Below are 12,614 nucleotides of genomic sequence, written 5' to 3'. Positions count from 1 at the left end.
GGGTTTGGAGGGATATGGGCGGGGTGCTGGCAGGTGGGACTAGATTGGGTTGGGATATCTGATCAGCATGGACAGGTTGGACCGAAGGGTCTGTTTCCGTGCTGTACATCTCTGTGACTCTATAATTGCTCTGGAGAAAGTGGTGATGAGCTGCTGTCTTAGTGTTGCAATCTGTTGGGTGTAGGGACACCAAGCTATTAGGGAGAGAGCTCTGCGATTTTGACCCAGTGGTAGTGAAGGAACGGTGATATATTTCCATGTCAGGATGGAGGGGCACTTGCAGGTGTTCCCATGTAGCTGCTTCCCTCATCCTATAAGGTGGTGGAGGTAGAGCTTGCAGATTTGGAAGGTTTTATTGGAGGAGCCTAAGACTGTTTCTGTCGTAAATTGTGAAAACGGTACATACTGCTGCTACTGTAGCCAGTGGTAAAGGGAGCGAGTGTTGAAGGTGGTGGATGTGGTGCTGATCAAGTGGACTGCCTTGCTTTGGATGGTGTCAAGCTTCTTGAGTGTTGTTGGAGCTGCATCCATTCCAGGGCAAGTAGGGAGTATTCCATCACACTCCTAACCTGTGCCTTGTAGGCTTTGGGGAGTCAGGGCCTGAGTTAGTTACTACGCAACACCTAGACTCTGACCCCCTCTTGGAGCCACAGTATTTATACAATGTGCTAAAGTGCTCCTAGAGACAAAGATCTTCTAATACATGGTGAGACTGCAGAAGATGGGTCTGTTGTCCTTGGAGGTCAAGATAAAATTTGACAGAGTCGTTAGAAGGTATATGAGATACAGATTAGATGACCTTCAGTATGGAAACAGACCATTCAGCTGAACAGGTCCACACTGATGCTCCGAAGAGTAACCCACCCAGACCTATTCCCCTGCATTCACCCCTGACTAACGCACCTAACATGGCCAATTCACCTGACCTGCACATTTTTGGACTGTGGGAGGAAACCAGAGCACCTGGAGGAAACCCACGCAGACACGGGGAGGAGGTGCAAACTCCACACAGTCAGTCGCCTGAGGCGGGGATCGAACCTGAGTCCCTGGCACTGTGAGGCAGCAGTGCTAACCACTGAGCCACCGTGCCACCCAAAATGATTCTATGACAGACTCATAAAATGCTTACAACAGAGAATGTGGCATTGCAGCCATTGTGTCTATCTGGCTGTCTGCAAGATAGAAGATATCCAGGGAATGTTTCAGGGACATTGCTTCAAATCCCAAATGCTGACATTTGAACTCCATTTCTCAGAAAAAATCCAAAAGCGACCATACAACTACAATCAATTGGATTCACCAATGTCCTTGAGGGAAGGAAATCTGCAGCCCTTACCCAATCTGACCTACCTGTGACTCCATGTACAAGGATGTCTTGTTTCACTACAACTCTGTTTGTTCTAAGCTTCAGAATCATGCCTATCCCCTTGGTTGGGGATAGAGTGACCCCCTTTAATGGGGGTCCCAGGGTATACCTCTGTGGGTACATATTTTTCCAACTGAACATCCTTCATTCAATAGGATCATGGCTGATTCAACATTGCTCGGGTCCGCTTTCTCACCCTTTTCCCCATAACCCTCGATTCCCCGACTGATCAGCAATCTCTCTGTCTCAGCCTTAAATATACACAAGGACCCAGCCCCCTCAGCTCTCTGGGGCAAGGGATTCCAAAGACTCTCAACCCTCTGAGACAAGAAGTCCCTCCTCATCTCCGTCTTAAACTGGTTCCCCTTTATTCTGTGATTACACTGTCTAATCTAGACACTACAATGAAGAGAAACATCCGTCTCAGCATTGACCCTGTCAGGCCCCTTAAAGAATCTGATATCATTTAGTGGGATCATCTCTCATTCTGCTGAACTCCAGGGATTGTCTTATGAGCAGAGACTAAACAGGTTCAGACTCTGCTCATAAGACAATCCCATCGTATCAGGGATCCTCAGAATGAGCCTTCTCCAAACTGCCTCCAATTAAATAATATCTTTCTTTCAGTAAGGGGGCCAAAACTGCTCACAGTACCCCAGGTGTGATCTCGCCAGCCCCTTGTGCAGTTGCAGTAAGACTTCCCACTTCTCGTACTCCAACTCGCTTGAAATAAGGGCTGACATTCCATTAGCCTTCCTGATTAAATGCTGTACCTGTGTGATAGCATTCTGTGTTTCACGCACAAATATGCCTTTCTTCTTTACTCAACCCGCCCCCCCCCCCCCCCCCCCCGACAGTCGTACAAAGGTTTTCAGTTGCTATTTTCCTGGAGGTGTTCACTGATTGAATTTCACTCAGTTGACACCTCGATTGAAACTAAAGACGGAGGAATCTCTGAGGAATGCAATAAATCCCCTCACACCACAGCTCCCTTTCAGCGCCAACATTTACAGGGTGAACGGTGAAGATTTCAGTCAGTGGCCACAAAATAAGCGTGTTGAGTTATTACTAACTGATTTGAAAGCGTTTTGAAATCTGAAGCCATTCAATAAAGAAGGAATCACGTGAAGCACAAAGTGAAAATCTGATTGAAATTCTTCTGTCTCCCTTTACGACTGTCCTCAAGATCTGCTTCTCGCGCCAAACTGATGGCGAACTGCCCTAATGTCTCACGATGTGGCTTGGTGTCAAATGCTCCTTTCCAATACTCCTCTGAAGCTGCCTGGGGACAGTTTATTATTTTAAGTGTTCTCTAAATCCCAGTTGGCTTCACATACTGAATCTGTCACTACGGAACATGGTTTGCTGAGACAGAGGCGTTCATAGAGTCATAGAGATGTACAGCATGGAAACAAACCCTTCGGTCCAACCCGTCCATGCCGATCAACTATCCCAACCCAATCTAGTCCCACCTGCCAGCACCTGGCCCATATCCCTCCAAACCCTTCCTATTCCTATCCCCATCCAAATGCCTCTTAAATGTTGCAATTGTACCAGCCTACACCACTTCCTCTGGCAGCTCATTCCATACACATACCACCCTCTGTGTGAAACGTTGCCCCTTAGGTCTCTTTTATATCTTTCCCCTCTCACCCTAAACCTATCCCCTCTAGTTCTGGACTCCCCGACCCCAGGGAAAAGACTTTGCCTATTTATCCTATCCATGCCCCTCATAATTTTGTAAACCTCTATAAGGTCACCCCTCAGCCTCCGACGCTCCAGGGAAAACAGCCCCAGCCTGTTCAGCCCCTGCTCGTTGATCATTTCTTGATGACTTGCAGCAAAATTACAAACGTCCGACATTTAGAAATTAACCTTTAAAGCATTGGTACATTGAGACAGCCCAGTTGACCACTCAGTTAGATTTAGGAGCACCATTGCTCACAGTCACCTTCGCATGGGCAGTGAGGGATGGGAAATAAGCGATGGCGCAGACAGCGATACCCATATCTCCTCAACGAAGGAAAAGGTAAACTTTTATTGGACTTAAATGCCATTTCCTTTAACCTAGTCATTGATGGTGACAAAGGGGATGTTATTCAAATACATTGAGGGTGAGTTTTCAAATGATGCTTTGGAAGTTGAAAGTAGTCACTTAGGGGCCTCGTGTCACCCGCAGATAACCCGGTCTAATCCTCAGTCTCAAACTGTAAATTCTGGAATATCTGACAGCAAAGTAAGTCTGCAGGCCCATCTCAGATCCCGACATGGAAGCAGGCCATTCAGCCCATCGAGTCCTCCATGCAGGCCCACCCAATGTAACCCTGCATGGCCTATGGCCAACCCACCTAACCTGCACACCTTTGGATTGTGGGTGGAAACTCTCACAGACACGTGGAGAATGTGCAAACTCCAAACCTGAGGGTGGAATGGATCCCATGTCCCCAGCTCTGTGAGGCAGCCGTGCTAACCACTGAGCCACTGTGCCGCCTCACTCTAAAGAGTGAAGAAGAGACGAATTGTCTCTGACAGTGAAAGTGAACACCAAACCCCAGGTAGCTGCATGACCCCATGGGCAGTGGGCGCTCCATGCCCATCAGCCATCAGCCCAATGATTGACTCCTGAGTCTGGAGTTCCTGGAACAGACAAAAGAATTACAGGAAATGCTGTTGGTGAACTTTAGAAGTGTTCAAGACAGGCCATTCTCTTAAACAAAATGCAAAATTAATAGTGACCGCACTTCACTTGAAGTACTGCCTTTGATCTGTACGTCAGATTTCATAGAGTAAATGTCCATACCTATGATGTGCTCTGAGATAGAGAAGTTAGTGAGGGACATCTACTTTGAATGTGAATGCTGTAGTAGTTGTTTATGGGATGTGTTCTGATGTGGGTGCGTTCAGGTTTCATTCTGTGGTTGCAGACACTGTGTGAAGTGGATTTCAAGTACCCAACATCTGGAAGTGCAGCAAACACTGATTGCTGGAGAGACTCAGCAGGTCTGGCAGCGTCTGTTGAGAGGGAAAGAGAAACAGAGTTAGTTTTTCGAGTCCGGTGTTGAACTCAGAGTCCTGCTGCTGTTGCTGATGGACACAGAAGCTGCCAGGCCAGCTGACTTCCTCCAGCATTTCCTCTTTCGATTCCGATCTCCTGCATTTTGGTTTTCCCTGCGAGTACGGTTTGGTGCGTTAGGAAGCGTCTTCAGTTCTGCTTCTGTTTTCTGCAGAGTGGTGGTGTATGAAGGAAAACAAATCATGGCTGACTCTGGCCCAATCTACGACAAGACATTAGCTGGCGGACGACTAGGGCTGTTTGTCTTCTCCCAAGAGGCCCTCTACTTCTCTGACCTCAAATACGAGTGTCGAGGTAAGTGACTGTTGGTGTTTTTCTCTGGGTGTTTTATGGTGGAATATATAATAACCACAGGAGATTCCCTGTCGCCTCCTCACGCGGTCCCACCTCCAAATAGGTGTTCACAGGACCCTCTCATTATTACAGACCCACCCACTGGTTGAAGCAACCTGGACAAAGTTGGAATGGGCCATTTGCAGTCTTTATGACCTAGAATTTACATTGAAAATGTAGACAGTTACACATTATAGTTACATTTTATCATATTTTGCTTATTTATTATATATTAATAAAATATAACTTGTACATGTGAGTATACAACGTGTCACACTGCAAAATAATTAAATCCCTCTCAGTCATTGAGCTGTCCTGTTCTGATTATGACTCCGAAAGGATTCTTTTCACAATGATTAACAAAGGAACAGCAGGAGTTCCTTTAGCCCTTCCAACCTGGAGATCACAGTGGGTCAGGCAGCACTCATGGAGAGAGAGAGCAAGCTAATGTTTCGAGTCCAGGTGACTCTTCATCAAGAACTATTGTCTCGGCATTGTGTCTTTATTGTGTTACCTGAAAGTGGGCCAACAGTAGTTCCCTGGTGCATTCTCCATGGAGAGGCCATGACTAACCAGAATAGAAGACCAATCTGCACCATTTTCTCAAGCTATACTCTGAAATTTGGCATTCTTGCATCAGTCCTGACGAGTGCAAAAAGAAACATTCTGACAGTGTGTCTTGGAAATATTCCTCTCTTCCTTGAGACTTCTAGCTGGGGAGGGTACAGCGGGTATCAAGGAGGGCACATGGAATGTTGGCATTTTCCCCCAAAGAGAATGGAACATAAAAATACTGAAGGGTTGTTGCAACTGCACAAGGTATTAGCAAGGCTGAAGCTGGTGTAATCTGTACAGATTTGGTCCCCTTATTCGAGGAAGGATGCAATTCCATTGGATGCAGTTCAGCGAAGGCTTAGATTAATTCCAGAAATGAAAGGCTTCACCTATGAGGAGAGTTTGAGCAGTTTAGGCCTATTCCCACTGGAGCTTTGAAGAATGAGAGGAGATCTCATCAAGGTCTCTAAGATGCGAAAGGAGAGTGACAGTAGATGTAGAGAGGATGTTTCTCATATCGGTCAATCTAGGATGAGAGGACAAAGATGGTAGATTTAAAACTGAGATGAGGAGAAATTATCTCATCTCAAAGGGCGATAAATCTGTGGCGTTCACTACCCCAGAGTGTGAGGGATGCCAGGACACTGACTAAGTTTAGGAGATAAGAACGATTTTTTAAAATTGATGATGGGTTGAAGGGTTATGGAGAGCAGACAGGAAAGTGGAGTTGAGGCCAAGATGAAATCAGCCCAGGATTATATTGAATGGAGGAATAGGCTGGAGGGGCTGAATGGCCTACTCCTGCACCAAGCCCTTATGAAATACCATTTTGCAAAGTCATGGGAGGCCCCCAAGTGTAAAGAGTTTCAATGCGACATCTTGTTTTCACAGATAACTGAGCACCCGCTGGCGGCACACGCGATGGAATCCCTGGATGTTCCTGTGCTGCCCCGTCACCTCAACTGGACTGGGAGTCCCGACTTTCCGCCCACCCCTCCTTCCGTCCCCGTCCCCGCCCCCTCCATTGTCGTTCTGAGTGTAACCTTCGACCTGTGGCCCCTCCACACTGTTCCCCGACCCCGTTCCCCTTCCCTCACACACAACTCCATTCACCTTCAGCCAACTGTGGTGACTGTTCCCTCCCGCTCTGTGCACCAGCTCCCTCTGAACGGCCTGGCAGGAATGCGGCAAACCTAGATGTTCCCGACAGGAAGCCGACTGTATCTCCGACACGTCTCGCAACTGTCACTATACCTAGTTAGAGGGATTACTGATCATTTAACAAACGTATCGTACTGCAATTTAAGCCTGCCGTTACTATTTTCTGATAAGGCTGTTGTCAAGGAGACTCGGACTGTTACTTTCTTTAACAAAAAAAAATGAGAGAAAGAAGGAAGTCTGATTTAACAATGTTTAAAAATGACATCTTCTGGGAAACAAGAATGAATTACAAAAAAAAGTTTTCAAAACACTTTGTTTACAACTTTTTCTAGCACATTTCATTGTCTGTATGTAAAAGCTTTCAGCCATTCGGTATTACACGAGGCACAGCTATTGCAGTCATAACATACAAATCCTATAGACATTCTCTCTCTTATGTAACACTGAATTGATTTAACTGACATGCTCAGCTGAGTGAAAGCTATTCTGGGCGGGTGCTTCATAGACAAAGCAAGCCGCAACCAATAATATATCGGCTTCATCTGAATATATGTGGATGTGCATCTATGTATATTCTATATATCACATATCATTTTTGTTTTATTGTACACACATTGCAGTCTTTCAATGTTAGTGACAGCTATTAACACTTCTTCTGACATGAAAAGCAACCCCTTCCTCCTTGTAACCTTTCTGCATCTCCCCTCCCCTCCTTTCTCCCAACCTCCCCACCAACCCTTCCCCATCCCATTTTACCCAACACACCAACACCCCCCCCCCCCACCGCACCTCAGAATCGTTGGACAAGGAACGTCAAGTGGTTCCACAGACCATCACACAAAACACGACCACCTTTCAAAGGAAGAGAAAACAGTTTGCAGAGGGTGAGGGGGCAAAAGATGTGAATATTTAGATTGTATCATATTTTCCTATTTAATTTATTTATGATTTTATTTTCTCTCTCTCTCTCCCCCCTTTCTTTAAAAAAAAATTGTTTGTGGGAAGCAGTGAATTTTGCCAAAGATTGTAAATAATTTATTTATTTGTTTACACTGAAGCAATATCGAAATTTGAAAAAAAGAATCTTGGCCGGCAAACCCTAATCTATATTTTTTTGATTAATATTAGGCAAATAAACTATCGAAAAGGCTGAACCAGTGTTCTGTGAGTTAAAACAATTTGTGTTAATACACAGTATTTGTTAGTCAAATTTGCTCTACCTTGGGTATCCGTTTAAATCGTAAAATAAAAATAAACTCTGGTATTCTGCAAAGCAGGCGAGACCAAGGCCTATACTTAGGCCTGGTGTTTACCTTGGATACTGTGCAGGCCTCTCATGACACAATTGGCCTCTCTATTAATCTGCTCTGTCCCTGAAGCGAGTGGTACTAACTGAACTTGGCAGTTCTGACTTAATATTCACTCAAGCAACAGGCCCTTCCCCAAAACCCGTGCCTGACCTCTTCCTGGCAAATTCAAACTGGGCAAGCCTGCCAGTAATAAACGGGCACTTTCTGACCAGGCATCGCAAACCGTGCCCTACAACGATCGCAGGGTTGGTTTCGCCAACTATTGCTGGCACCAGGCAACTCCCACATTTTCCATTGCTCCATTCTAGTGGTATTTACCTCAAACACTGCACAATGAGTGTACGGCGATATTCCACCCCCCTCTGAGAGCATCAGGATAACCGTGTGTTGTTTGATCCAAAATCTTGCCACATCAGTGCATGCCTTCACATTGTAAAGCAGTTGAGTACTGCAGGATTCGTTTTCTTTCATCAGATTTTGACACTTGTTCATTGTGTTTTTTTTTTCTTTGGAAGTATATAAATATATGCATAAACGCGCACACAAGTTTAGCACATTAACTGTACATAGCTAAGGGTGCAGTTTGTTAATGAAGCATTTAATAAAAATACTCAGCTTTACGTTTCAATATTCTTTTATCAGAGTTGCAGCACTCGCTTGCAAAGGATTGCTCTCCTGTACAGCAATGCATTTGGCTCAGGTGATAAAGCAGAGCAGAAGCAATCTGCATGGTTTCTTCCTTGGGTAATAAGTGTCATACAACATGCCTCTGTCATGAGTTCAAACAGTGTGTCATAGATGGGGAGGGGAAAGCAACAACAAACTGTAGTAGCTCACAGAAGTCAGGGATTGTTAGATAGAAAGGAAGAGAGTGTCTAGAAATCCCACAAACCTCTGTGGTGTAGCCACTGTTCTAACGTAGAAGAGAATGCAGCAACCATATTGCACACAGAACAAGCTGCAAGTGAGCAGTATCGGGGTGATCTGTCTTTGTCACGTTGGTTGAGGACAAATATTGGTCAGGACATCATGAAAGCCATTCGACATTTAGAATTGTGCCGTGGGGTCACACCTACTTTGAGCCCAGGTGGATCACCCCTTCAGGAAGAAAATCTGAAGTCCTTACCTAGTCTGGCTTACACTTGCCCCCCGATCGACAGTGAAGTGGTGACTCCACTCAATGGCAGGGGTGTGTGCCTTGCCTGTGATGCCCACATCGCCTGAAAGAATAATGAGAAAAACCTTGTCTTTCAGAAGCCAGTCCATCAAACTGCCTTCTCCCGCTGTCTGTCAACCCTTCCCTCAGCAAGAAATACATTCAATTGTTTCTTGACTCCATGTACACTGCATGATGAATGGAATTCTACATTTGTGTTGAAGTGAACAGCCTTCACAGTTTTGCTGTCAATGTTGACTAAATTGCAACCTGCAAGAAAATTTTCTTTGTTTACTCATCTGCTTGTTATGATCAGGAAGGCAATGCCAGAGAGGGGGCCAGAATTGAATTGAAATTTTCAGAATGCAGTTGGAGAAATCCTTGATAAACAGGAGAGTTGCCAAGCTGTGGAGAAAGAACAGAAAGTATAGGTTTAATTGGACAGTTTCTTACAAAGACCTTGCGCAGACATGATGGGACAAATTAGGATAAAAAGCCGATACAACGTTGAGAGCCAAAGGGCCTGTATTGTTCTGTACTGTCCTGTGTTCTCGATGGCCTGTTTGTGCACTGTAAGGATTTGTGAGCTTTTCTGTGAGTCTTTGAAAACAGAGAATGTATGTGAAGGTGAAAGCGAGAGAGAGCCTTCCAGAATCAAAGGATAGAATCATGATGGATGGGTTATAAATGTTGTGAGCTGGGGGTAAAGATGGTGAGTATGACATTCAGGAGGATATTCAGGAGTAAGAACATTCTGGAATGGTGGGGATGAGGTCATTTCTGTGTTAGGTAAGTTAAGCTCGAGATATGTCACTGCAACTGCTTTCTGGGCCTTTATCAGGAAGGAATGGTTCCTCAAACTATTCCTGGAGTGAGTGATTTCAGGAGTGAGGAGACAGGGCAGGTATTGTCTGAGCACCAATGAACAGCTGAAATAAAAATGAAGAAGGCTGGAGAAACTCAGCAAGTCTGGCAGCATCTGTGGTGAGAGGAAACAGTTAATGTTTAGAATCTGTTATGACTCTTCTTCATACATGAAGAGCGATCACTTCCAAAGAGATATTGGATTCAAGCCATTAACACAGATGCTGCCAGACCCGCTAAATTTCTCCAGCATTTTTTGTTTTTGTCTCAGATTTCCAGCAGTTTTGCTTTTAATGAGTACCTTGATCTTTCCTTGACCTTCTTTGTCGGTTCTAAAGTTAACTGAAGCTCGAGATGAGGAAGTATTCCCCCACTGAAGAGGAACCAATGAATGCTCTTCCAACTCTCCTGCTTGTTCAATTTCTATTTCACAATCCCTTAGCTCAGGAAGGCTGGGCAAGACCCAGTTCTGGCAAGATCATGAATCTCCTCACTCAAAATATCCTACATTTAATTGAAACCTGGTGGGTCCATAAGTAACTTTATACATAGCTCTTCCTTCCACATTGATACGTTTAGGGTGACTTGTTACAAGGTTCCCGTTGGAGCCCTGTTGCCTCCTGCTGTGCAGTGTGGGTAAATTGATGTACGACGGCCTGTAGCTTCCTCCTCTCACATTGGGAAGACCCTACAGGCATGGCACATATGCCACCTTTTGAGAATCCACTTTTGCCCCCTGCTCTGCTTGAGGGAATAAAAAAACGAAAGGGCAATGTTAAGGCTTGCATCTTCTAATTGGTTTTAAACCAAAGGCTGTCAGTGCAGCAGAGTGCTACAGGGCAGTGCCCAAGCCCCAATGTGTGAACTGATGGAAAAGCATTTAGTAATGACAAAACTCTGGCCCATAGGAGCAAACACCTTGCCTGCTCCACTATTCAATAAGATCATGGTCTATTCTGACCAGAAGACTCAACCCCGCTTTCCCACCTAGCCCCCAGTACTCCTTGACTCCCCATCAATCCCCACCTAGCCCCCAGTACTCCTTGACTCCTTGACTCCCCATCAATCCCCACCTAGCCCCCAGTACTCCTTGACTCCTTGACTCCCCATCAATCCCCACCTAGCCCCCAGTACTCCTTGACTCCTTGACTCCCCATCAATCCCCACCTAGCCCCCAGTACTCCTTGACTCCCCATCAATCACGAATGTTTCTAACTCATGCTCAATGACCCTGCTTCCAAAATGTTCCAGGGAAGTGAATTCCACAGACTTCGACCCCCTGAGAGGAGAGGAGGAAAGGAAATGGATACGCCTTCAACATTAAAGTGTGGTCAGCCTACCCTGACATGAAACATGGAAAATAAGCCACAGATCTGACAACTGAACACTTTGACATTCGTGAGCCCAGTCAGCATGCACTCCACAAATTGTCCTGATGGAAGTGGAAGCAGGAGTTGGGACTATTTCCAGTTGGCACAGAGACAGTGTCCCTGGGCATGTAAGGACAGCCAGCAGGCTCCCGAAACAGAGCAGGCCTCGGCTGCAATGAGAGGCACTTTAACGAGAAGCTGCTGTCTCAGGCGCTTGTTAAAGCTTCACTAAAAATACTAAAAGCAAGTCAGCTCAGCAAAGTGAAGGCATACCCTGGGTAGGCTGGCATTTGGATACTGAATAGCCCAGGATGGCTGGGGGCCTGTGAGATTGCCAGGAGTCAGTACAGTACTATGGTCTGTAGGCCGAGAGTCATTGCAGTAGATTAGATTCCCTACAGTATGGAAACAGGCCATTTGGCCGAACAAGACCCTCTGAAGGGTAACCCACCTAGACCCATTCCCTGACCTTATATTTACCCTGACAAATGCACCTAACAGAATGGGCAATTTAGCATGGCCAATTCACTTTCACATCTTTGGATTGTGGGAGGAAACTGGAGCACCCAGAGTACACCCACGCAGACAAAGGAAGAATGTTCAAACTCCACACAGACAGTCACCCAAGGCGGGAATTGAACCTGGGTCGCTGGCACTGTGAGGCAGCAGTGCTAACCACTGAGCCACCGTGCCGTCCACCCACAATACTGGGGCTTTCAGTTATTGTAGTACTGAGGCCTGGAGTTATTGTAGTACTAGAGCCGGGAGTTATAGTAGTACTGAGGACTGGGGTCAATGCAGTACTGGGACCTGGAGTTATTGTAGTACTGGGGCCTGGAGTTATTGTAGTACTGGAGCAGGGGGTTATTGTAGTACTGGAGCAGGGGGTTATTGTAGTACTGGGACCTGGAGTTATTGTAGTACTGGAGCAGGGGGCTATTGTAGTACTGGGACCTGGAGTTATTGTAGTACTGGAGCAGGGAGTTATTGTAGTACTGGAGCAGGGAGTTATTGCAGTACTGGAGCAGGGAGTTATTGCAGTACTGGGACAGGGAGTTATTGCAGTACTGGAGCAGGGAGTTATTGCAGTACTGGAGCAGGGAGTTATTGCAGTACTGGAGCAGGGAGTTATTGCAGTACTGGAGCAGGGAGTTATTGCAGTACTGGAGCAGGGAGTTATTGCAGTACTGGAGCAGGGAGTTATTGCAGTACTGGAGCAGGGAGTTATTGCAGTACTGGGACCTGGAGTTATTGCAGTACTGGAGCAGGGGGTTATTGTAGTACTGGGACCTGGAGTTATTGTAGTACTGGAGCAGGGAGTTATTGCAGTACTGGAGCAGGGAGTTATTGCAGTACTGGAGCAGGGAGTTATTGCAGTACTGGAGCAGGGAGTTATTGCAGTACTGGAGCAGGGAGTTATTGCAGT

The 12,614-nt window shown here is 45.9% G+C and overlaps 1 protein-coding gene across 1 annotated transcript in view; it reads left to right on the top strand.

Moving 5' to 3' along the window:
• The window catches only part of LOC122552616 (thrombospondin-2-like), a 72,425-nt gene extending 64,007 nt beyond the window's left edge, over positions 1–8,418 (top strand). Inside the window, exons 21-22 of the mRNA XM_043695381.1 lie at positions 4,594–4,733; positions 6,219–8,418. Of these exons, the coding sequence (XP_043551316.1) occupies positions 4,594–4,733; positions 6,219–6,226 (148 nt within the window). The 3' untranslated portion in view covers positions 6,227–8,418. The remainder of the gene's footprint in view (positions 1–4,593; positions 4,734–6,218) is intronic.
• The last annotated feature ends 4,196 nt before the right edge of the window (positions 8,419–12,614 follow it).

The sequence above is a fragment of the Chiloscyllium plagiosum genome, chromosome 9 (assembly GCF_004010195.1).
Source record: "Chiloscyllium plagiosum isolate BGI_BamShark_2017 chromosome 9, ASM401019v2, whole genome shotgun sequence".
Lineage (NCBI taxonomy): Eukaryota > Metazoa > Chordata > Chondrichthyes > Orectolobiformes > Hemiscylliidae > Chiloscyllium > Chiloscyllium plagiosum.
Note: the sequence above shows the minus strand (reverse complement) of the source record. Positions and strands in the feature narration are given on the sequence as shown.